The 27,303-nt window shown below is 34.9% G+C and overlaps 1 protein-coding gene across 1 annotated transcript in view; it reads right to left on the minus strand.

Annotated features, from left to right (window-relative positions):
* Positions 1 to 544: 544 nt before the first annotated feature.
* Positions 545 to 27,303, minus strand: part of LOC122801276 (myosin-2 heavy chain-like) — a 917,734-nt gene continuing 890,975 nt past the window's right edge. Inside the window, exon 5 of the mRNA XM_044070825.1 lies at positions 545 to 630. Coding sequence (XP_043926760.1) covers positions 545 to 630 — 86 coding nt within the window. The remainder of the gene's footprint in view (positions 631 to 27,303) is intronic.

The following is a 27,303-nucleotide window of genomic DNA, read 5'->3' on the forward strand; positions in this document are numbered from 1 at the left end:
GTGTAAATTCTGTGTACAGACCATAATTTTTGTTCTGGCCATCATTGCATGCAATGGTTATTAAAAAACTGTAAAATGACCTCAGACCGTCTAGAGTCATGTCTTAATACAGTTATTTTCACTGCAGTTATTACAGTGTAATCTTGCCTACTTTGAAAAAAAAATTGAGTACTGTGACAAGGAGGAAAAAGAGTTATCTGTATGGTATGGGTAGATCAGGATGGGAGAACACTGTGTCAAGTGGGGAAGTACCACAGAGCACTTTATATTAAATGCAACCATTACATGAACCATGTAGTCTAATCATTACACAGAAAGAGGTCCTAGACATTTGTGCTTCTCTCTCATCACTGGTTACCTTTTTTCACTGGAATCTGGATTCAAAGGCCCAAGCATAGGGTCAAGGGATAAAACTATTCACAAAAATAAAAATATAGGGCTAAGCAAGACAGATATTAGGTGAAAGAGTTAAGGTTAGAATGCCTGAGAGCACTTTTTAAGACTTTGTAAAAATACATAAAAACAGGATGAAAAGACAAGTTACTTACTGAATAATATTCTTGCAGTATCTCATCTCAGACATTGTTTTTTCCATGTTTTGTTGAGTTAAATCAAGCTGATTTTGTAAGTCTACATAAAGAAAAAATACATGCTTTCTTAATGAACAAACTAAAAGTCTTATTCACCATTAATTCATACTTCACTTTTCTACCCATAACATAAAGAATTGAAAAGTATAACAAAAATTCCAAGCCCTTAATGGGAACATCATTTTATATGAAGAAACTTCTTGTAGAAACATGAAACCATTTGGAAAAAATAAGAGTAAATTAAGATGTGTTAAGTGAGAGAGGAAAACCAAGTGGAGTTGTAACTGTACAATGTAACCAAGGCTGGGGAAAAGTACAGTAGGAAGAGGACAGAAAAAGGAAACAAACGTGAAGCAAAAAATATGTAAAACATTTTCTGGCAGTAAATTTACTTTTTTCTGTTTCTCTGAGAACATTACCCAGAGGAGAAGGGAGATGGGAGGAATGATGATATATTATGTGATAGCAGACTTCAGAAGCTCACCAATAGCTTAACAGCAACTATAAATTTAATCTAACAAGTAGTAGTGACAACTTAAACTGGCAAAGGGTTTAAAATATGCCACTCTGATTAAACAAAAAAGATATTCATGCAAGCAGTTTCACTTGAAAGGGACTGCCCTACTGAGCTTGGATTTCAGAAGATCAGTACTGCTGCTCAGCAAAGGCTACTAATAAGCCACAGTAATTATATTTACATATAGACAGCAAGTCAGCAACAGCACTCTGAATGCAGTTGTGAGCGAAACTTAATTAGGAGACTGGCATGCTGTACTACAATGCAAGGAACCTTAACACAACAGGTAGGGGGTTGGCAGAAAGGTTAAGGCATTTATTTTACAGACACAATGAACAGAGTTAATTTTTCACTTTTTGGTAGCAGGGTTAGGCTTAAAAAGGTGTGCTGAGTCATTAGCCTAGTAATCACCTATGAACCTTTATCTTTCTTGGAATGGCTTGATTTCTTGGCTAGAACAGATTTCTAGTTTATTAGTAGTTAAGATCTTTACCTCACAGATATAGCATACAAAGTTTAATTCTGACATCTGACTGTTAGCTAGATTTGTAATAGTCTGCACACTGATAACATACCTATGCACCTGCCTATAAACTACACGCTTCAACATATAGCTATTCCAGTTATGTAGTGCTGTTGTGACACCAAGGTGGAGTATAGTCATTTAGGTAACTTGGCAGGAGCCCTTCATTTGTTCGAACTTTCAAATGTTCAAAACTCATATGGCCGACACCATATGAGCAAACGTTTGAATGGCCGACAAATGATAGCGGAGATCCCGCTACAATGCGGGACTGGGAAATTCTCATTTCCTGCACTGTAGTGTGACCTCAGAGTGAGAATATTTAAGTAGCAGTGGGTGTGGGGGGTGCAGGGGTCTTGCCCCCCCTGCATAACACAGTTTTACTGTGTTTACAGGTAGGTAAATGGTGCTATCTCAGGATGTCGGTCTTTCAGAATGTCAATCAAACGGTGTCGGTCATATGAAAGTCGGCATTCTGAAGTAGACCTAACTTGGCATATAGTAAAATATGTTAAGGCATATGCCAGGATAAGATATTTGTTGAGTTTTAACATACAGACTAATTAAAAACTACTGAAATTATATGAAGCTAAAAAGGGCAGCTGAAACAACTGCTATGAAGTGTTTCTATCCACTGTATACCCAAAATAGCTGCTGTCATCCAGATCTGCAAGACAGAGTCACAAAGAAATCAGAACTATGTCTCAGCACCACTTATTTCTAAACCTTATGGTTTGGCAAGGTTGGATACTCAGCATACAGGGTTCTGCAATGAGTTGCAAGCTGTCTGTGCTGAATATTTTAATAATATCCCCCCATTTATCATGCAGTTTTTGGTAAATACTTCTGTGGATAACCACAAAGTTTTCTAAGTCCCAACCAGTTAAACTCTTGACATATGGGAAAAAATGCATTTCTATGTCTGTGTCTGAAATGCTGCAGTACTATTTTACCAGTTATGTCTTTATTACAGCTTTCCACACAGATCAGAATTATACACTGAATAGTTTTACTCATCAAGGAAATCTATTACTTATCACAGTATCATAATGAATTTCACCAGAAAAATACTAACATATGGCATATTTGTGAAAATCATTTACAACAGTATACTTTTCTTGTGTTTAACTATAACTTGTCTGTGATTTAAATTCACTGTTGTTTAAGACTACTGTATTATGGTGCACTAAGAAAATATTATATCTTACCAAGAGTCAACTCAAATAGAATATTGTGCAATATTATTAAGTAACAACATTTTGGCAATTTTATCATGAATGTAAATGTACAGCAAAAAGCACAATGATCCTTAGGCGGCAGAACTGATGTTTGCCATATATACAAAACTTCTACTTTTAAAATAAAATGCAAACCTTTCAGGTTGAACCTAAAATTAAACTATTTAGAATATATAAAAATAAACTGAATGCTGTTTCCACTTTTATCATATTTACATACATAAACAAGAAAAAAACAGCCTCTGTTGTTCACAGTTTTATTATAACTGCATATCTTCTGGAAGTTAAAATACTCCTTGCACTTGTACTGTTAGGATATAAAATGCTTGCAAACAGGATTGTGTCGGTGTGGTTTGTTTTAATTTATATAAATGTATGATTGCTTATGTCATAAGTGATGGTTTAATAAAGATGTTTCTTGTTTAAAAAAAAGGGGCAGGAATTGAATAATGTATGTAATGTTGCTTAGGTTATATGATATATACCAATATATCTGAAGAATAATGTTTGTTAATGTTAATTTGTTAATACAGTTTGATTATGTTTGTATAAATGTGAATTTGCCTATATCACAAGCGATAATTCAATAAAGGTGTTTTTAAAGAAATCTCTTGTAATGGAAGGGTACTGTCAGAAATACAGTAGCTGGATATAAAATTGGCAGCTGCTTTTCTGCTTTCATAGCATGAAACAAGTCTTGCAGGAGAAGCAAGCTGAATTTTGGAGATGTGCAGTCCATTGTAGACATCCCATAAGCATAGTCTCTCAACTCTTTTTTTATCTATAACTCAAGTTTTCTCTCTCTCTCTGTCTCAAACTATACATGTATACATCATCAGTTGTCGAAAGGAGACGCAGTCAACACTTTTAAATTCCCAATAAACTCAGCAATAACACATTCAGTCAAGAATTCAATTGAACAGTATGTGAGTCATCATAAAGATACTTATCTCATTGCGTTGCGATTTCAACAACACTCGATATATAAAGAATGCCTACACTAATCACAAAAAATATTTCAGTAATAGCAGTAAAACTGCTTTTGCTGCTATGGTGTCAGTGTTTCGACTGCAAAAGTTGTGAAGCAAAACAACTCTTGTGATCATAGTACTTACAGCGTAACAGCAAAAGTAATGCACATTGCATCACACACAGCAAAGAAAGTAAATACTCATGGGGGTTTCACTTCCACACTCCCCTTACTTATATATACCGTCTCCATGGTTGTACAAGCACAACCACAGAACAATACCTTATATATAACAGTGCAATTGCACAAAACACATTTAACTACTGCAAAAGTCAAGGTGTGTGTGTGTGTGTGTGTGTGTGTGTGTGTGTGTGTGTGTGTGTGTGTGTGTGTGTGTGTGTGTGTGTGTGTGTGTGTGTCTATATATATCTTCATATGACCTAAGTTTCATTTGACTGAGACCAAAAAAATGATAGTTCAAAATACGGAAAACTCATTTGACTGAAACTCATAACACTGACACATTAAAGTAAAAGGTATATGCCCTTTTCCCCACTGTAGTGCAATCCTGGAGTTAGTGTGTATAGTGAGTTTCTATTAGAAGACCGAAGATGCATTCTTTTGAATGCATCTTGGTTGAACTTAAATGACTGAAAAGGCAAAATATCAAAGTGGCTTTTAAATGAATTCTTTCCCTGGGAAAGAATTTGCTTGGCCACTTCGTTACTTTGCCATTTTTGGCACTGTAGTGTGGTCGCGGAGTTGGTATATTTAAGTGTGTGTGTGTGTGTGTGTGGGGGGGTAATGTAATGTTTAAAGTGTTTTCTTTTTTTTTTTTTGTTGGAACAGCGATTTTTTTTCCCTTGGAAAAAAATCGCTGTTCTGACAGTTCGACATTGTAAGCTTTTGCTTACATAGGATCGATTAATCACCATTCGCTTTTTTAAGCATTCGGTGATCTAATATAGACCCTATTTAGTTAGGGGGGTGTGGGGGATATTTATAACTGCAATGAATAACTCTTTGCAGAAAACAATATTTACTTAAACTATGTGGGGGGTTACACCCCTTACCCCACTAACTATATATACTAACTCTAGGATCGCACTACAATGGGGAAAAGGGCATATACCTTTTACTTTAATGTGTCAGTGTTATGAGTTTCAGTCAAATGAGTTTTCAACATTTTGAACTGACAGTGTTTTGGTCCCAGTCAAATGTCAAATGAATTTCAGTCAAATTAAATTTAGGTCATATGAAGTAGACACACACACACACACAGATATATATATATATATATATATATATATATATATATATATATATAGTTTGAGGGGGTAATGGTGTTTCCTCCACTTCAGGGAATGCAGGGGGGCATACCCACTGCTAAAAAAAATGGTTTTATATGTTTCATCCTTTTGAGTGTTCTTGTCAACCTCACAAGGTTTTAGATGTTTTGGTGCTGAAGGTTTTGTGTACCTTAAATAAAAAAATGGTTGTTCATGGTGGCTTCAGTTGAATCATTTGTTTTATATTCTACATTACTTTTTCTTTAGATGAAGTTCCACATAAAAGGACTGTGGTTAATGGGTGCTCCCAAAAGTTGGCTCAAGAGATTATCAGGGGACAAATGTATTCTACCTTAAGCATGCATTCCCAAGACAATGACAGAAGCAGTAGCCCTAAAGTTTGATCTTTGTGCCAAACCCACATTATATAATGTGTATGTAAAGCTAATTAGCTGTTTTTCTTCAACACAGAAATCTCTTCCATGAAAGAAGCATTAGTAATGCCTTCAGTTAATTCATCAGTTTGTTTTAGACTTCATCCTGACCACTGCATTATATGGATCTGGTAATTACAACCCTAATGCTAAGGGTGGCAGATACTCTTAACAGATTTTTGGGGGTTTCTACTCTCTATAATTTGGTAAAGTACTAAAATAAACTATTATTTTAGATTTTCAGACTAGTTTAGAACAGCTGGCTGATAGCATCATAACTTGCAATGGTATTTTTATATAGCCTTTTATACTGCTTCCAAGCTCTGTAGTTTGATTGAAGGAGGTGGCTAGAATCAGGTTCTCAGGACAGAGAAAGATGCAAGTCCTCAGTGAAGTAATCGTAAGAGGAAATCATAAAGCTTTGTGTGTTTCAAGTTTCAGTTATCAAGTTTTAGTAGCTCAGCTTACCTCTTTTTCAGTGAAAAACAGTTCTCTTGATTCCAAATTAATACCCATTCTCAAATTACATATCATCTTGCAGAAGGAAAAATAAAGGGATTTCTCATCTCTAGAATCAGTATTTGAGCCAAGAAAGGATAAAATATGCCTTGACTAAACCAAGGATTTTTCACTGCCCTCAGACTTGGATGAAAGTGAGTAAGGAGATGGAGCATTTTTTTTCTTTCTTTTTAAATGTAGTCACATGTGATTTATGAGACAGATGAGCAAAACTAGGTCCTTTACCAGATACCGGTAGACTGGTGCCCATTTTAGGAGCTACCCATTACTCAATACTACATTTATCAGATCTCAGACATCTAAACGCTGATGTCTGGAAAGGTAACTATCATATATTTGTCTCAAAATTTACCAGTGTCAGGTATCATTTTGTCTTGTACCTTAGTGCAAAAGTGTGTCTTTTCATTGCTTCTCTTCTGTAATCCCCTATATTGAGGTCATGGGAGACCTACTGAACTAAGAATAAATTCAAACAATTGAATGGGGAAATAAATCTGACAGCCATTTGCCAGAGGGTGCATTGGCTTATTTGTTACTTTAAAGTAACTTCTTATTCACTGATGCCCACCCCTGTTGTGAATCTGATGTTTGCTCCACACATTGTTTTTCAGAAAACTTCCCATATTTTTTCTTTAACAATATTTTTCTTTTATCCAACATTATTTTGAAAAACTTTTTAGAACAGTTGAATAGTACAGGACAAGAAATGCGGAAGAAGGAGCTTTAACCTATAACATTTTATTTTGTCAAGAAGGCCTGCAAAGTTCTAGCGCTCCTTTTTATTTTTAGCTTAGTACAATGCCCACAATTTTCAGTTATATGGCCCTCCCAAAATAAACATTTAAGATGAAGATTACTGGAAGAATCAGATATCTACAAAACTGACAGTTAATATGTTTCGCTGGATACATTCTTACTAAATGTAAATAATCATAGAGGAAAAGATTCGGGGGCAGGAGATGGTGGGTGACTCACTAACCAATTAAAAGTTGTCCATTCTTGTGTTTGTGTCTGAGTAAATAATGACTAATCCAAATGCTGAGAAGAGATGAGCTAAGTTCCTGTACCAGCAACAGTAAATCTGGAACAGCCAGGATAGGAGTAATAAGCTTTGCTCTCAGACTTAAATGGTTATCCCATAAAATGAGCACTATAATAATAATATTGCTAGTTTTCTTTGTCGTTTATCTGTATTGGTTTTATGTGCTCCTTTTCAAGATGACTAGTTTGCTTGCCCCCAAACCACTTTAGGCTCCTTGATTTGAACATAGTTCAAACTTCTATCATTTGTTTATGTGTTTCTCATAATTTACAGTATATATTGCTTAAAACATTGTTTTTTGCTCTCACTGGAATATTGTGTTTCTCTCTACATGTTAGTTTCTGCACACTTTATAAATTTAAGTAGTATTTCTTTGGCTTCTACATTAAAGTAGATCAAATATATGTTACTCACCCTCCCCCAATTTAATTATTCCCTTCCTAATTGTTTGCACTAAATGGCACCAACACTTATGTAAGCTACCTCTTTCTGTACTACAGGCTTTACTCTGTGGACTTTTGACATTGATATCTCAAAAGAACCCAAATGACACAGAAATTTCCCTTGACTGGAGAGCAATTATAAAACTAAAATATAAAAAAATGAAAATTCTTCAGATGTAGCAAATTAAATAATTATTAGCCTCTTATCTTGTTCTGAGAAAATAATGGAGAAATTAGTTTCAGTAACATCAGAATGTATCCCACAAAGGCTTAAATATATGAACGTTTATCAACCATTACTCACAATCTACATTTTTATAATGATGTTACTGAGGTCCAAGAAAAATCCTACAGCTTCATATTATATACATTAACATCTCACAGGCCTTTGACCTATAAAACCATAATAGACAGTTCATTAAATTACAAAGACTTGGTGTAGAGGGCTCTTCACTAAAATGGATTCAGTGTTGGCTGGTGGATAAGTCTTGGGCAGCAGAGATGGAGAGGGAGAGTTATCATTCAGAATGGTACGCATCATCATGGAAGGGAGGTTACTGAGGGATCAACAGTAAAGCCATATCTGATTAGTCTATATCTGTCAAGTCTTAGTTGCAAAGATGGGGTGTTTTTCTCCTATTATGATAATGATATTATAACAGGAAAATTATAGCAAACACATCTGAAAAGGAAGGTCTACAAGAGGGTAGTGAGACCAGTTATGTTATATGGGTTGGAGACAGTGGCATTGACAAAAAGGCAGGAGTCAGAGCTTGATGTGGCAGAGTTAAAGATGTTAAGATTAAGATTTGCACTCGGTGTGACTAGGATGGATAGGATTAGGAATCAGTATATTACAGGGTCAGCTCATGTTGGACAGTTTGGAGACAAAGCAAGAGAGACGAGATTGTGTTGGTTTGGACATGTGCTGAGGAAGGATGATGGGTATATTGAGAAAAAAGATTCTAAGGATGGAGTTGCCAGGTAAGAGGAAAAGAGGAAGGCCTAAGATAAGGTTTATGGACGTGGTGAGAGAGGACATGGAGGCGGTTGGTGTGACAGAGCAAGATGCAGAGGATAGGAAGAAATGGGAAGAGATGATCCACTGTGGTGACCCCTAATGGGAAAAGCCGAAAGATGATGATGATCTGACATCTGGTGAGTTCAACCAAGCAGACCTCAGGGAGGTGCTATCCAATTACTATCAAATTGTGGATTTTCCCACAAGGGGAGAAAACACTCTGGGCAAGGCTTAATCTAACATAAAAGGTGCATACTCAGCTGTACAGCAACCAAACCTAGGTGGCTCTGATCACATCTCCAGAAAACCAATACCAGCTTACAAGCCTCTCTTAATCAGAGACAAGCCCACTGTGAAAAAAATCAAGGTCGGGCATGAAGGAGCCATGGAAAGTCTCAGGGGCTGCTTTGATACCACAAACTGGGATGCCTTCAGGGAGGCAGCCACAGTGAATAATCTGGTGAACATAGATGAATATACTGAGACAACTATGCATGGAGAATGTAACAAACATCAAAAATATTAAAGCAAGAGCCAACCAAAAACCATGGCTAAACAGCAAGATGTGCAAGCTGCCGAGGGCAAGAAACACTGCTTTCAGGGCAAAGGATAAGAAAGTCTAAGTGTGCAAAGGCTAATCTAAAAAAGGGTATCAAGGAGGCTAAGAGGGAGTATGGAAAAGGGATATAGGGATGCTTCAAGGATGTGAAGACTCAAGAAGCCTGAGGCTTGGTATTCAACAGCTAACTGACTAAAGACCAAAACAGCTCAGTGTGATGATATCACTGAATTTCTGGACTGTCTAAACATATTTTATATCAGATTTGAAGAGAAAAAGCAACCTGGAAGCTGTAAAGCTTCTCAATGACCAAAAGGAGGCAGTACTCAATTGCAATGCTGGGGATGTAAGGAACCAACTGAGGAAAGTGAACCCCAGGAAGGCTGCTGGCCCTGATAACATTCTTGGGAGGAAGTACTCAACTGCAATGCTGTGGATGTAAGGAACCAACTGAGGAAAGTGAACCCCAGGAAGGCTGCTGGCCCTGATAACATTCTGGGGAAGTATCGAAAGGTTGTACAGACCAACTCAGCATAGTCCTGAGGAACATCTTCAATACCTCACTTGTCCAGCAAAAAGTACCAGTATGCTTCAAAGTTACCAACATAACCCCTCTGCCCAAAAATGCCAGCCCCACCTACCTAAATGATTACAGGCCGGTGGCCCTTACATCAAATGTAATGAAATACTTTGAAAGTCTGGTTAAAAGGCATTTGACTACAGTACTACCCCAATACTTTGACCTGCTGCAGTTTGTCTACTGGGCAAATAGATCAACTGCTGATGCTATTTTGGTGGCACTTCAACTCACATTGGGAAATATTGAAGAGAAGAACAACTATGCCAAGCTGTTGTTCATAGATTTCAGCTCTGCATTCAATATGGTGAGTCTAATGCAACTTACACAAAAGCTAATTGACCTTGGTATAAATAAAAGGCTGTGCAACTGGATCCTCGATTTCCTGACTGGAAGACCACAATGGATGTGTGCTGGTAACAAAACTTCAGGGAGTATTACAATCAACACTGGAGTACCCCAGGGCTGTGTGCTGAGTCCTCTGCTGTTCACAATCCTTACTCATGACTGCTCTGTGAAAGCTAGCAACAACCACATCTTCAAATTCGCAGATGACACCACAGTGGTGGGACTATTAAGTGGTGGTGATAAGAGTTGTTATAGAAATGATGTCAACTCCCTGACTGAAACGTGCAATAAACAACAATTTGGACCTGAACATCAATAAAGCAAAAGAAATCATTACTGACTTCAGAAAAAGCTCTGTCATGTACCTGCCCCTCACGATCAATGGTGAAGAAGTGGGGAAAGTCCAAACTACTAAGTTCTTAGGGGTACACATATCAGAGGATCTTTCTTAGAGTACAAACACAGGCCAGCTAATTAAAAAAGCCCACCAGTAATTACACTTCCTAAGAAGGCTTTGAAAAGCAAAGCTCGCTATGAATGCTCTAAATACCTTACACAGAGGAGCCATCGAGATTACTATCACCAGCAACTGCACTGTATGGCTCAGTAACAGCACAATGGCCAAAAGGAAGAAGCTGCAAAGAATAATAAGAACAGCCGGAAAGATGGTGGGCACCAGACTTCCTACCTTGCAGGAGCTCTTTGAAATGAGATGCAAAAAGAGGTCCCACAAAATACTGACACATCTCATCCAGCATATGTTTGATTCACAATGTAATGACCCTCCACTGGATCAGTAATCAAGGAGCCTCAATCCTCATCACTGGCAACAGTGGGGGACGTACACTGGGAGGATGACAAGTACAGAATTTCCAGATGCAGCTCTCTGCATTAAGTACAATTTCCCTTAAGAGCACACAGAGACTACAGTCAGTCCGGGCATGGTTTCTCCCTCATTCTCCAGATCCCCAGTAAGACTCACCACTGACACAGCTATAGAGTTGAGATCTGAGCTGAGTGACCAAACCAAGAACTACCAGCACCCTCTCTGTCCCTGCCCAAGTAGCTGACACACACACACACACACACACACACACACACACACACACACACACACACACACACACACTCTTTGAGGTTTGAATTACACACACACACACGCACGCACGCACGCACGCACACACACACACACACACACACACACACACACACCTGGGAGAGAGGCTGGTGCAGGTTTACTAGCTATGCTCCCATCTGCCCGGACTATAAAGTAGTTACCACTGCCACCAGTGAACTCCTTATCAGCTACTTTAGGGTCCTTAACAAAGGGTGTCCAATCTTACTGTGTAATATTAATGTTAATACAAATGGTAGTTTGACCAAGAGCAAGCCTGTTAGGAGTGGCCTACAAAGTGTCACCAAATAAATATGCAAGTACTCTCAAAACTTAAATATCTCTACACAGATCAGCCCTGATGAAAGGTTTAAATATATTTTATAATAAATAATAAAAAAGACAATACTAAATCTAAATTCACAATGACATCAGAGTTCAAAACCACAGGAAATATTTAAAACAACATTGCAGGACAGTCTCAAATAAATATAGAAAAATATCTAAACTAAGATTCGGTTTATTCCTGACTGTATCTAAGAGAGTTATACTACTCTCTAGAAGCTTACTTCATTAGAGCAAGGCAAATATGGTTGGCAGATGCTGGAAGTCATAAAACAATTACATTCCTCCACATTTCAAGACTAGTAATTATTCTGCCCTAAATAAAATACAGAAAGCTCACTAGTACAGGCATTGTGTTTCTGGCCTAGCCTATAAAGTAATTTAATTTCCGCTATTTTTCTGACATTAACCTCATGTATTCCAGTTTTCACTGTTAAAATGTATACATTTAAACAGTTACAATAGTGCATGTACATTTGTGTTCCCTTCCAGCAGGGCACACTGTGGCTACATCTCAAATAGCATTCTGCAAAAACCTTTTCAACACACCCTTCTGTACCAATTTGATATACACATGACATACAGTTCTAATACAGTTGTAACACAAGCATCTTATATAGATCATGTTGATATTCACATATGACATATAATGATTTACAAAACTCCAGCTAGCTGTGTGGGCATTATCATCCTTTGTCACTCACTAAACTTGCATCTGATAGAAGATTACGGAGTACCTGCTGCAGGACCTCCAGATTCATGGACAGTTTTTATCTTACTGTAATAAGACTCATTAATACAGATGTAAATCTGGATGTATCAAAACTATAATAGATTGTTACTCTCATTGTTTTCCTTTTTTTTAATTATTATTTTTTATATAGTAATTATATTTATTTATTGCATGCTAAAATTAATATATTCTCATTCAAGTGCAATTCCAATCACTTCCTTATGTCCAATATCACTCAATCTCACCTCTGTGTATAGTGTACTTTTCTTTTCATATGTTAATCATCTAGTATTCAATGCTGTCCACTGTATATAGTGTACAAGCATGTGCGTCAGCTACCTAGACTTTTACTTTTCATAATATAGTTATTGTTTTTTTTTCTTTAATACCTATCATGTCTTGTCTTTTTGTTTATGATTTTTTTCTGTAAAAGAACTGACACTCAAAATTTTGTTTAGGTAGCACTTGTGTTTCCTAAATGACAATAACATTTCTTTGAATCTTGACAAACTATGCTCAGTAGTATTCAGTGTTGTCCAGTGTATATAACTAGTGTCCAAAAACAATGGAAAAACGGAGAAAAAGTAAACCAATAATCCAAAACTCCGTCTAACAGGATCCAATAAAGGCAGTCCCACAAATTCCACAGTAGTCACCAAAGTTGTACTCAAAAAGACTATTCAGTCCCAAGAAAAACTAACAGAAGCAGGTGTAGATAGTTAAATATTTATTCGACAAACACCACGAATGCTTCAAGGATTAAGCGCTTTCATTTACATCACTGGAAACTTCATCAGAATAACATACATAGATCTTCTTGCGTATTTATATATAAGTCTTAATTAACTCAATCTCAATTGATTAATTAACTGTTCACTTAACCATTCAATTTTGTTAAAATTTAAAGTAAAATGGTAAATAAAATGGTTCAACTTGCTTAGATAGAAAACAGTCGTATATATATATATATATATATATATATATATATATATATATATATGTGTGTTCATTTTTTAAGAAAAGTTGTATTTCACTATTTCACTAGTATTCAGTGTTTTCCAGTGCATATAAATAGTGTACAAACATATGCGCCAGCTACCTAGACTTTTACTTTTTGTAATATAACTATTGTTTTTTTTTTCTTTAATACCTATCATGTCTTGTCTTTTAGTGTATATATATTTTTTTCCTGTAAAAAAGCTGACACTTGAAATTTCATATGGGCAGCAGTTGTGTTTCCTAAATAACAATAAAGTTTATTTGAATCTTGACTTAAACTATGCCCGGGAAAGTTTAGATATTTGTGGAGTATTTGTATTACTGGACTCTAGAGAATAAGGTGAAAATTAATATTTATAAAACTAACTATAAGAGTTTAGTTTCAATACTGAGTCCTGTTATGCACTTAATGGTACAGAAATTGAGAAGGTTATCCATTTTAAAGATCTAGGGATAACAGTAGCAGATAATATTATAGTAGCTTACTGATTTCCAGCTCACATCTCCACCTTTTTCAGTTTTTTACCTACTACTATCTTGAACTTTGTTACCTCTAGAGCTTAGGTTATCAAAATATATATTGCTATCACTTCTATCTTAACTTAGTTACCTATATAACTTAGTCTATATGGACTTTAAATCTGTACTGTCCATTAATGAGAACCTAATTCATACAGGCCACAGCTACATCACTATGTGTATTTTTCAAATGTGTAAAGTGACACCATAAATCATTGCTATAACATACATGTATATTTGCCTATTTCAGTTTTCTTTTTGCTACATAGTTTTTACCCTAAACACCACTGTGTGCAATCTTAAAACTGACATACCTTCTTATAAATATATTGTTTACTTCTTATGCTTTCCTTTTCATCTTCTATCCCTCATTGATATAATGTTATATTTCCCATTGTTCTTCTGTTTCACATTAAAAAATTATTAATTTATTTTGTTTTTTTTTTTTCCTCTTTTGGGAAATTTGCATGTTTCTCTTGTTCTCCCTTGCAAATAGTAGAACAATATATTGTTATGTTTTGCTACTGTTCAGCTATTCCACAGCCTCAGCTGAAAAGGGGTTTTATACCCAGTTAGACTTCCCCAGTAAATAAATGCAAACAAATATATTTTGAACATCATATAAATTGATGCTTATCAATTCAACCTAAAATTAATTAATTACATAAACAGATATGTTGCATCATGTAGTAGTACTGTTCTTATAGCTTTATGTAATACTTTAGTGAGATCCAAGCTGGAGCATGCTGTTCAACTTTGGAATCCTACTAAATCTAAACATATTAAACTGCAGGTATAGAGGAAATTTACAAACACAATACAAGGTTTACAGCTTCTCTCTTACTCTGAGAGCATGAGAAAAATATATTTACTTATACTGAAACAGAAGAGGTTGAAAGGTGATTTAATTTTAACTTACCAAGCAGGTAAGGATCTATTTTTGCTTGAACAACTAGCACTAATGCCTTCATCTATTCACAAGTAAAGAAGATTCTTAATTGTGCCTTTAACAGAAGAGTTGTACTAAAATGGTGGTCTATATTATTACCTCGAAAGCTGATAATGTCGAATGCAAGTCTATCGACACATAAATGTTGGATATAAATGTTGATCATTACTTTTATCGAAAAACAGCACATCGAAAAGTTTTAGTTGGCCCGAGCTACCCATTACATATCACGCAGTAACATATGATGTAAATCATGAAACACTAACAGTACAATAACGTACTATGTATGGTTGTAATGCAGATGGATTTGAAAGAAAGGTAATTGCACATACACTACATAAACATTTACAATGTAATTGGAATCAGTTAAGATAATATTACGTAATTAATTGCGAGATAGTACTACACGTAGTAAAGTTTAAAAGCAGTCAATAATGATTGGTAGCAGCTTGTGCGTATCGTACTTTGCAAGTGCAGTAATGGCTGAGAAAATATTTATGGACCTTGGTGTGATAGGTAACAGTTACAAAACACTGCTATCCCAGCAGAATAAGCAAATGTTGATTATTGATGGTTTTCTATATAACCTAGAAAAGATGTTGAAAAGTAGGAAATACTGGTGTTGTCATTTGAAAAGTAGCCATAAATGTAAAGGGAGAGCTATATCTACATCAGCTGGAGTGGATGAAATGTTATTAAAATCTTCGCCTCATGACCATGCTTCTGACCCTACAGAAGTAAAAAAATATGAGGTCTGCCAGACGTTAAGAGACTTAGCTAGTACTTGTAGAAATACTCCGGCATTAGTTGTTGATGTAGTTGCCACTATAACTATGGAAAGCACTGTTACATTACCTACAAGGAGGTCATTGTTACAGAAAGTAACTAGAGTTAGGCATCTGCAGTTACTGAAACATACTAGGCCTTCTACTTCTATGAGTATGATTTGCCTAGATGACTATAAGTTGAAACAATCAACCTTTTTACAAGAAAGAAAAGTAGACATTCATTCACATTTACATGTACTTGTATTCACTACAAAAGAGAATCTTATTGACCTCTGTAAATCAGAGATTTGGTATATGGATGGAGTATTTTTAACAAAAGGAAGGTTCTGCAGACAACTCTATAGCGTTCATGGAGTACTATGCCACAGCAGTAACAAAAATGTTACCTCTTGTATACTGCCTCATGACTAAGAAATCATATAAATCATATAACTACATGTGGGAATGTCCATTTAGTTTGTTGGAAAAGTTACAATTGACATCAACAGTACAGTACCTTCTATGTGACTTTGAACTTGCAGTTATAAAAAGTATTGCCATGAATTTTCCAGACATACGTAAGAAAGGCTGTCTTTTCCATTTTGCACAAAATATTTGACGGAAAGTGCAAATGGTAGGTTTGTCACAACTCTATGGCACATCAGTAGAGTTTCAGTTATCAGTGACGAAATTGGTAGTTTTAGCATTTCTCCCAGAAACTGATGTGATTCTGGCATTCCGTGAGCTATCTAAGACTTTTCCTATGCAGGGGAAGGAACTACTGACATACTTTTCTGATATATATGTGTTAGGTCGTGTTTGGAAACAACTAACTCAGACTACAGGCACTGCTCGATTTCCACCTATGTACCCTGTGACATTTTGGAATGTTTCATCTCTGAATATCAAATCTTTGCCTTGCACTCAGAACTACGTTGAAGGCTGGCATAGGAGGTTAAGGTGTCTCTTAAGTAGACACATTTCAGATATTCCAGCTGTACTGACAGTGTAAACTAGGGAGCAAAATAAAGTGGATGAGTTGCGGTTGCAGCTCTTATTTGCATGTCCACCATCACCAAAGAAGAGGAAGAGTGGCAACAACGGTTGCAAAGTGTAATTGAGAGACGTGAGGAGTACAGTACAGAAGACTTCTTACACACAGTAGCCATGTTTTTAAAAGTGTAATATACTAATGAAAGCTGCTTATTTCCTGCTTACATATTGGCTGAATTTAACTCAAGTATGTTATGTTCTAGTTTCTAACAGCATAGCATATATATTCTGTGCAAGTAAGATGACTTTGTGTTTCCTTAAAGGTCCTCATCTGCTGCTTAATTTTTGAGTAATTTACATTAATTATGTTATATTCCACTTTTGAAACACGTGGAATATATTACGTGCTTGTAAGATGACTTTGTTTTTACGTTGCGAAGTAGGAACAACACGTTAGGGATATGCAGCATGGAAGTTGAACATGTATTTCTGTTTATGTTGCACAGTGAGAGCAGCACGTTACATAAATAACGCATGGACGTTGTTTTTCGTATAAATTGAGAATGCAATAATTGTGCAAAAGCAGGTTAGGAAGGTCTTACAAGTTCAGTAATGAGCCATTTTTAGTTTTGTTACTTCACACCAGGGACGAGGTGTTGGCCAACTATAACTTTTCGATGATTTAAATTTCGATAAAGACACATTTCTCTATAGACACGGTTCACTATATATGTGTCGATAGACTTGCTATCGACATTGTTAGCTTTTGAGGTAATTATATAGACCCCAAAATGGAACATGCTTCCACTTGGTGTAAAAGAAGGTAGTTACATTAAAAATTTTAAATCTAAACTCGCTAAGCATTTTTTGGATTTGAAATTTAGAGCCAAATTCAGAAAGGTTACCATGAGCAATCGCCATTTCTGTGGTCTACAGTAAATGCTAATGAGGCATTCCAGGGGAGCAGCCTACTCTAATTAGCCATGTGCTCTCCCACCAGAAATGGCTGCTGTAAGGCATTTATACAATTCAGAGAGTGAGAGAATCACTTGGCTTTATAAGCTCCTTGCCCATCCATGTTAATGAACATGGTCAAAAGCTCGCTTTCACTCAGTTGTCTTAGGGAAAAGATAGTGTTGGGGATATATGTGGATGTGTGTATGTGTGTGGCTGCATTTGTCATGTATCAGTGTATGCAGAGGTTTAAGTGGTAGCTGTGTGTGTGCCACGTGACTACGTGTGTGTGTGTGTGTGTGTGTGTATATGTCTGCCTGGAAAGTTTCAGTGGGAGGATTAGTTAGGAAATACGCAGGAAATATGTGTGTGTGTGTTTATGGGTACATGGGTAAGTATGTTAATGAGTGTTACTGAGTGATGAGGTTTTGCATATGTGTATGTGTGTATGAATGAATGTGGGAGGGTGGATGTGTGGGGGGGCTGTCATACTACTACACTCTAAAAAAATATGGTGCCCAGTCAGACAACTAATAAACATAAAACAGTGCACTTGCAGTCACTATCTCTAATGGAATCTAGGTGCTTCAGTAAATTCAGGCAAGACAGATAGGGCATTAAAGAAAAGGATGCACAAGCACAATTATACTTAAAGGTAAGTTAAACAATGCTCTCTGTAAACATTCACTTACTTTGTAAAGGATTTAAGAAGTTTCAATTTGGTATCTTAGAAAAAGTGCCAATCAGCCCTAGAGGAGGGCATGGAAGACTAAAACTGAATATAAAGAATTAATCTGGCAGCTCAAATTTAATGCCAGCACTAAATTAATATATTTCAATTAATCCAGTACTTAAGAGCTGCTATGTTATAGCTATATTTTAGAAAAATATGGAACGTAAATTATAAATGACAACTTGGACTTGGCTATTTTAAACATTTTTATATTTCTTAAATCTATTTTTATCAACAAAACCTAGGGTTTTAATCTGTTAAGCATTTGTAGCTTATATTTTATAAGGGATCTATAATTTGGAAAATTGACAGACTTCATGGCAAGTTTTAAATTAGGGATGTTTATGAATTTATTTTAGAATTTATTTAATGTGTGATTTATATATCATTAAACAGAACTTTTGAATTGCTTATTAAAATGAATGCTGATTTGAAATGCACGTGATCCTGGCGAATTACGCATACATACAGCAGGCAATGTAACTGATTTTGTTCTGAAGAAGTATTTTTTGCAGACAGGATGAAAGAGAGTATGTTATATGTTTTTATATACCTTGGTGCTAAACATCTGTTTGTAATAAAAGTTATTTTTTATATCCATTTGGGTTTTGAGTAATTGATAAATGATAAAGAAATATGATTGGAAATAGCGACTGCAAGTGTACTGTTTTGTGGTTATTAATTCTATGAGTGCACACTGTATTGGGGGGGGGGGTTCTTGATTATTTTGGTGAGGGATGTTATTTTGATAGATTCCCAGGAAGTGAGTCAGCCATTGTTCCTTACTACAGTGGGATGTTCCAAGAGCTCTACTGAAAAAACTGACATTTGGAGGAATAAAGGGGAGCTAACTCACCTCATTAATTGAGTTTCCCAATCTTTTTCACAATTGCTGAAAATCCAAGATTCTAAAAATACTTTGATATGACTGTTATGGAGAACAATACAGTTTGATCCAGTAGTATTGAACCTACTGAAGTAAAGAGGAATATAGTTTGTCCTTGCAAACCTGTGACCACTGAAGGTGATAAAGATGGTGGTTGAATGACAGCATCTGTATCAGATAATGTTAACAACTGTGAGTCTATCAGGAATATTAACCGTAGTGACATGACTGCTGCACCCCATTTGACAAGCCTTCATCTATATGACAATTTAATGACTGGTTATTTAAAAGGTTTACTTTTACCAAATTGTACAACACACATCTTTTGACTCATTGGTTGATATTTCTGAGTCTGAGAAAAAACTTTTCAATCTGCATAGTTTGCAGCTGGACAATACCTGTTTAAAAGAGAGTTACACACTTAATAGATTGTCAAAAGGTTTACTTTATTCAAAGTTCCCCAATGGCATTACACCTGATTTTACGATTTACAATAAGACTACCAAACTACTTAATTGGCAGGCATTGGAACTGTCACAAGTTATTATTAGACATGATAAAGCATGTATTAAAGATTCGATTGATGAGCTTCAGGAATGTAATGAAAAAATATTACCTGACTTACTGTTTACAAGTTATAAACAGAAGTATGACTCCATTTGTTATGGTGGAGCAACGGATGAACATAATTAAAAATATGAACAATAAAAATTAGTAAGTGATTCTAAACAATATGAAAATAATACTGCATAACAGATACAGGGACATTATAAAAATTCCTGTATCACAAATTTATGAGGACACAAAGAGTAGGAATACATTTAATGTGAATGGACACAGTTAATTTTGGAGAACAACAGTATGACAGCAATAATTGCAATGATAGCAATATCAGCATTGATTTAATTTATCCTTTAGAATCCCCCCCCCCCCCTCAATATGCAGGTCTGAAAGAATAACAAACCGATCAAGAGAAGTGGAGCTGGAGCAAGAACACTATCAGTGGTCCACAATAGGGTAAAGAGGGAAAGGGCAACTGAGGATGAGGGATAGGCAGAGAGATACCCAAGAAGTAATGAGAATGCAAAATATTGTGATACTGACGGTATTATATCTGAATATGAAGGGGTTCTTTTAAAACACAAAGATTCCAGTATATTTAATTATAACCATCTGAATGCCATTGTAAATAACTTTTTACTTTATTTGAGAAAGGTTTTACATTTATCTCGTGTAAACAATTGGATACAGCTGATGCCTTGATTGATTTAAGTTTGTTTACTAGGAAATAAAAACTATTCTGGCATTTAAATAATAGTAATAAAGAAAGAAAGAAAGAAAAAAAAGGAATGATCTACCACTGTAGCACAAAACAATAACCAAATGAAATACAATGGTTTTCAGTAGCAAACTTGCTGTGGAACCACAACCCAGATAAACATTCATGCACCTTTATTTAGCAACTCAGAATGTTAAACACTTTTTTTCAAAACAATGTTTTAATTCTTTGTATTGTAAAGGACAAAATTCAAAAAGACTCTCTTATCCCCCCCCCCTTTTTTGCATAGGAATATATATCTGTTGTTGTCAATCACGTGACTATTTTTCAGCCAATCAATATTAACTGGAAAAATAATGAAATATCATCTAATCACTAAAAAAATGTTACAATCCATAAACATATATTTATATATTTAATAGATCATATAAAAATCTACATATATTAATCTCATTAGCACTTAAAATTAATAACAAAATAAAAATTGTATATTTATATATTGCACTTCATTTCTTCAAAACATCCTATTGCTGTTTCATTAGTTCAAAGAAAACAAAATAAATTAATACCTAGTGACATAAAAGTCTATAATTTAGCTGACTGCAATTTCAACATAGATAAAATTGTCAATAGTTCATTTACCCGGAGATGGTGTGGCATCTAATTTAGACTGCCATAATAATTCCCTATATTCTAACAGGGTTTCCCAATGTCCTCCTCTTGGCTCCTTGTTATTCCATTTATCACATGCAGTGGAATGCCTGTAAAGGGAATTCTTAAGATTGCCTTTTGTATTTCATAACCATTTTCATAAATCTTTTTTCTCAATGGTCTTTCTGTTTTCCCTATGTAAAATGCATCATAACCTGAACACACTGCCAGGTAAACTACCCCACAAGTACAACAGTGACCTTCAACAGTCTGACCTGTTGATGTGACACTATTATTTCACGTTAATTGTTCATCTTTGTAAATATATTGGCATTGGTTGCAGCATCCACATTTGGTGGTACCTATCCACACTTTTCTAATGCTCTCCTGTGCAACATTAATTAACTAAGAAATAAAAATAAAAGTGCGTTTACCACAGAGACACCAACTAAAGTTCCAATCCATAGTGTGGAAAATACAAAAGATACACTCGAAATGTAATGAGCACTTTTGTTTTAATGTTTACAACTTTTTCAGATAAAACAGATTTGCAAAGTTACTGTTTAAAAATGGTCCTCATATGACATCATGTATCGCATGACAGCCAAGCTCCCTTCCACATTTAAAGTTGTATATCAATTTATGACCAATTAAAAAATAAAAAAAATTACAAAAATTACTAAAAAAATACAAGCTGAAAAAATGTTATGAAATAAAATGTAGAAACGATTGTAACATATAAAAATGTGTGTGTAAATTTTATATATATATATATATATATATATATATATATATATATATATATATATATATATATATATATATATACATATATATATGTATATATATATATACACATATATACATATATATATATATATATATATATATATATATATATATATATATATATATATATATATATATATATATATATATATACATATATATATATATACATATATATATATATATATATATATATATATATATATATATATATATTAAAAAGTCAAACATATCAAACTCTGTAATGCATTCAGTTTTAATAGGCAACTTATACATGGTCAATCAACCCTGGCTTCATGTCTGCATTAATTTTCAGTTGCCAGAACAGCTCACACTTCTCTAAAAGTAACTGCCATGGTGTCCTACGTTCACCAGTATAATAACAAATCTAAAAAAGAAAAAATGGCCATGTGCCTCATCAGCATGTTTGGCTAAAGCATTGTCTCTTTTTTATTTCTGATGTCATTGATATGCTCATAGATCTGATCTTTCAATCCCTTGTGCAACATTACCTCCACTCTGTTTTTCAAAATATGCTTTTAAATTCAAAGTTAAAATATACATTTTAATAGTATAGAGGTTTTAAAAGAAAAATTGCACTTAATCTTTTTATGAACCCCATTATTTTAGTGTTTGATAACATTTGTGAGAAAGATCTATAACAGCATCTAATAGCACTGAAAAAAATATATATAGTCTAAGTAATGAGGAAAAGGAGTTATTCCAATACCTTCCTAGTGATATAACTTTGCAAAACATGAAACCAGATAATAGGGAGGTACAGTGCTTTTTGACAATATGGAGTACATTAGTGAAATATTCAATATACTTAAACATCAGGAGGCCTATTGCTTGGTGTCAAGAAATGAGGTACATGTTGCATACAGAAAGACAGATATATTTTTAGAAGACTGCCCTCACAAGGTATGATTAATACTCCCTTATTTAATTTTTCTAAAGAACTCAAGTCCCACTATTCCCACCATTTTTTTTTGTATTCTAAAGATTCATAAGAATATTCTGAAACCACAATGTAGACCGATATTGGCAGCACATGGATCTAAAACTTACCCTCTTGCATTTTTTGTGGATAGAATATTAAAACATATCTTTATTTAGAATGCCCATTTATTGAAAGATTCATGGGAATTATTTAGGAAGGCTGAAAATTTGATCTTTGGTGAAAATATTAGTTTTGTGATGACTGATGTTGTAGACTTATTTTCATGCATCCCTCAAAATCAAGGAATGGATATGTTTCATGAAGCCCTTGTTAGTTGTAGCTTCCCCTCTGCTAATGAGATTGCATTGACTGTGACTAATTTTAGCTAATAACTTTATATATTTTGAAAGGGAAGTTTACAAACAGAATAAAGTGTGGGAATGGGTGCCATCTGTGTATTCGTGTTTGCCAACTTGGTCATGCTACTATTGGAAAAGAAACATATTTTTACCTCAAAATTTTACTGGTGTTGCAAATTTTATCTCAGATGTTTGGATAATAGCAATGAGAATGAGTTTTAGAATTTTTGGATTATATCAACAATACCAAGCAGTTTTTTTTAATTTAAAATGTACATATCATTAATGCAAATAGGAAGTTACTTACTTGGATACTAAGATTAAAAAAAAAAAAAAACAACAGTGGTTTTGCGTCTACTATATACAGAAAAGTTACCTTTTCAAATTCATATTTGCAGTTTAATAATTCTCATCCCTATGACAAAAATGACCTCTATTAAAGATTTATTGGAAGAAGAAATATGAAAGCTGGCATTTATATGTTTATGGAAAGGAGGTAGCTCAAAGCATTAATAACTGAAATTAGTGAAGCAGTTGTTAAAGAATTGGCTCATAAATATAAACCCCTATTAAGTATTGGCTTAGTGAGGAATTGTGAAATACTACAGGGTACTGATTTTAAAATGCACAATGATAATGAAAGAGCACTGGTATTACAGTGCACAAATTGCTCCAATGCAGTTAAAAGTAGATGTAACTGGAGCATTTTTCTGGTAAGAGTGAAATATTTAAGGTTGTAGGGGAACAACCATGGTTTGTGTGGAAGATAGCAAGGAATGTAAAACTCTATGTTTGAAAAATTAATAAAACTGGTCCACATTTGAGCAATAGAAAGATAGGTATGGCAAAATGTGGTAGTTGGAAACAATGCAATTTTATTTTTTATGAAGACTCACTAATGTTGGAGATTTCTCTCCACACTCAGGTAAAACTACAGAAAGGGAACTGATAAGAAAAGGGGTAATACAGCACCATTATAATATACCTCAAAATAATTTAAGCAATTTATTCTGTAAGCATTCACTTACTTGAAAGTATTCAAGAAGTTTCAGTTTGGTATCATAGAAAAAGTGATTAGCCCATGGGATACATGGGGGACTAAAATGGAATATATTGAATTAATCTGTCACTCAATCTTAATGCCAGCACACCCCCTGGACTGGACAAATATATTTCAATTAATAGAGTACAAAGTCATAGTTATATATTACAAAAATATGGAATATAAAGTGGAAACAAATAACTTTTACATGACTATTTAAACATTTTCAAACTTTTAAACATATTTTTTATCAACAAAACCTGAGGTTTTAATCTGTTAAGCATTTGTAGCGTATATTTTATAAGGAATCTACAATATGGAAAATCTATGGATTTTATGGCAAGTTTTATAATAGGGACATTTATAAATTTATTTAATGCATCTAAGATCATATGATGTTTCTAAAGCTTAATATGAGGTTTACAGATTATTAAATATAACTTTTGAACTGCTTATTTAAATGAACAATGATCTGTAATGCACATGATCCTGGTGAATTACATATAAATCTGGCAGGTTACTTTACTGATTTTGTTCTGAAGAAGCCTTATTGCAGAATGGAGGAAAGCACATATATTGTATAGCCAGTATTTATAGTCATTGTCCAAATGTGGTAGGGGTATCCATGACGTCTGCTAGTGAGCACAGTTAAGTGGTGATTCATACAGGCTATTTACAGTATGGCACAATGCTAACAATTTAAGCAAACTAAGTATAATGAGATTTAAATGAGAAATTGTGTAAAGCGGTGTATGCTAATGAAGTGTTCTTGTGACTCATAATCAGATACCGGCACCATACACACACCCATTGTTAAAAGCATTGCTGCTTGTTTTAAATCTACTTTGCAATAAATGAACTTGCTCCCAGTGATCCCGTCAGTAGTTTGACCATGTATGCACAAGCACTTAAATGACACCACAGTAAATTGTTTTCCCCAGCAAGCCCTTCAGCAGTTTGTCCATGTATGCTGAAGTACTAAATGACATTAATAGAAGCTATTTTCCCCAGCAATCCCTTCAGTACTCTGACCATGTATGCACAAGCACTAATCTGGCATCACAATAAATTATTTTCCCCTGCATTCCCTTCAGTGGTTTTACCATGTATGCACAAGCAGTACAACTGTACCAGGATAAATTATTCTTACCTCATTTTGAGATGTTTCATATTAACATTTATTTTTTATTTATTTGTTTAACATTTGTTTACCAGGAAACTCTGACTTGGAATGAAGCCAATTTTCAGCAGAGGCCCGGGGAGAAACATGTCTTTATAACACGGGAGGAGACCGGATTACCTGGAGAAAAAACACATGAACACAAGGAGGACATGCAGACTCCACACAGAAGACACTCCAGCTGAGAATCGAATGAGAAAACCTCTTGCTGTGAGGTGACAACCTTGCCCCTGCACCACTACGTCATCCAATTATTAAATAAATAATCTCCAATATTTCAAAGTTTATGGTTTCACTACTAATTTGTTGGGTAACTCCACTTATCCATGTTAAACATATTTGTGTGAGTTCAAGGTCCATTATACATTTTGTAAGCAGATGAGGCTCTTTTACATTTATCTCTGTTAATCAGAGAAATAAGGCAATGTCTAAGTCCCCTTATCCTCGTAGTAACTCTCCCCCTAACGCTTATGCCTTAAATATGTTATGCTTTTGCAATAAGGAGGCATGTTGTCCAAAATGTCTTCTTGTTTCCATAGCCAGTGTGAATCACATACACTGACTATATTTGCATGTCAGGGTAGAGTCACTATTCATGGAATACTACCACACACAAATGGAAGGAAGAACTATTAATACCATCCTATGATTTTTAACATAACTTGTGCTAAACATCTGCTTGTAATAAAAGTTTTTTTTTTTTTTTTTACATCCATTCAGGTTTTGAGTAATTGACTGAAGCACCTAGATTCCATTGGAGATAACAATAGCACCCATAGACCTGAGCTAATCCTCCAACACTGGCGGCAAACTCTAGGATAACTCTTTATTTTGCGCCTTAAATTAAAAAAAATAATAGAACAAAGTTTTGCAGCATGAAAGATATGGGTCGAGGGGAACACTAAAACCAGGGATACTCTATATAGCATGAAGGATGGAGGTGTGTCTGTGTGGGAGGTGGCTTTGGTACAAAGCTGGGAGGGTCACTAGATGACACAAGTGAAAATATTTAAACTGTTATTGGGATTCACTTAATAGAACAACAGGTCTAGCATTATGATGCACTTTATGGTCAATGAGAAGTATGAAACTCTAATGTCTGGCATTACTAATTAACTGTAAGGATCCATGATTTGCAATGGCAGGGGCAAAATAAGAAGAGACACCAGGGACATTCTGTCAACTCAGGAACAGTCGAGAGGTATGTTGGAGTGTTCATGTGTGTGAGTGTGCATGTGTGTTTGAATGTGTACATGTATGTTGGCAAGTGAATGTAGGGGGTGCCTGTACCAAAAAATGCATGGACTAATAGTGGAAAATACTGCAAGAAAATGCTGGTTTGCACTTGTAATAGATAAGGTTGTTTCAGATACATGCAGATTAGTCAATAACATCAATGCTCATTACAGCTAAAGACTCTGAATTGCAGTTTTTTGCATCGTGGAAACAATCCCCTTTGGCTGCAGCTCTTACTGCCACTGGTTGGGTTCTTTTTGAATCCCCAGGGTAGTATGGTGGGCATTCAGTGACATTGTATTTTTTGCCCATAATTTGAATGTATGTTACACAAACACATGCATGTTCAGACACTAGTACATATGTTTCATATAGCACATCCCAGCTCAGACAGAGAAAACACCTTCAGCTTATAGATTTGAGTGAATGTAACTTTTGGTTCAATTGCCAATTGAGGTACTAAGTATAAGAATGGGAAAAGAGTACTACCTGACCATAAAAAAGATAAGGCACTAAATGAATTATGGGACTATAAGAAAAGAATACATGTTTTCTATATGCTGTGTTTCAGAGAATATTTCTGTCTTTTCTGGATAAACTGAATGAATATAATTTTATTTAAGAAGTTGCTACAACATAAGCTTGGACTATAATTACTTTTCTTGGAATGGTCTATGTTAACAGATGCCTTTATGTAAATTAGACAAATTTTGCTCAAATAATTACAGGAGAAAGCTAAAATTAAGGAGTGCATTTATGCAG

Source organism: Protopterus annectens, chromosome 4.part1, assembly GCF_019279795.1.
Source record: "Protopterus annectens isolate FY-2018-M chromosome 4.part1, PAN1.0, whole genome shotgun sequence".
Lineage (NCBI taxonomy): Eukaryota > Metazoa > Chordata > Ceratodontiformes > Protopteridae > Protopterus > Protopterus annectens.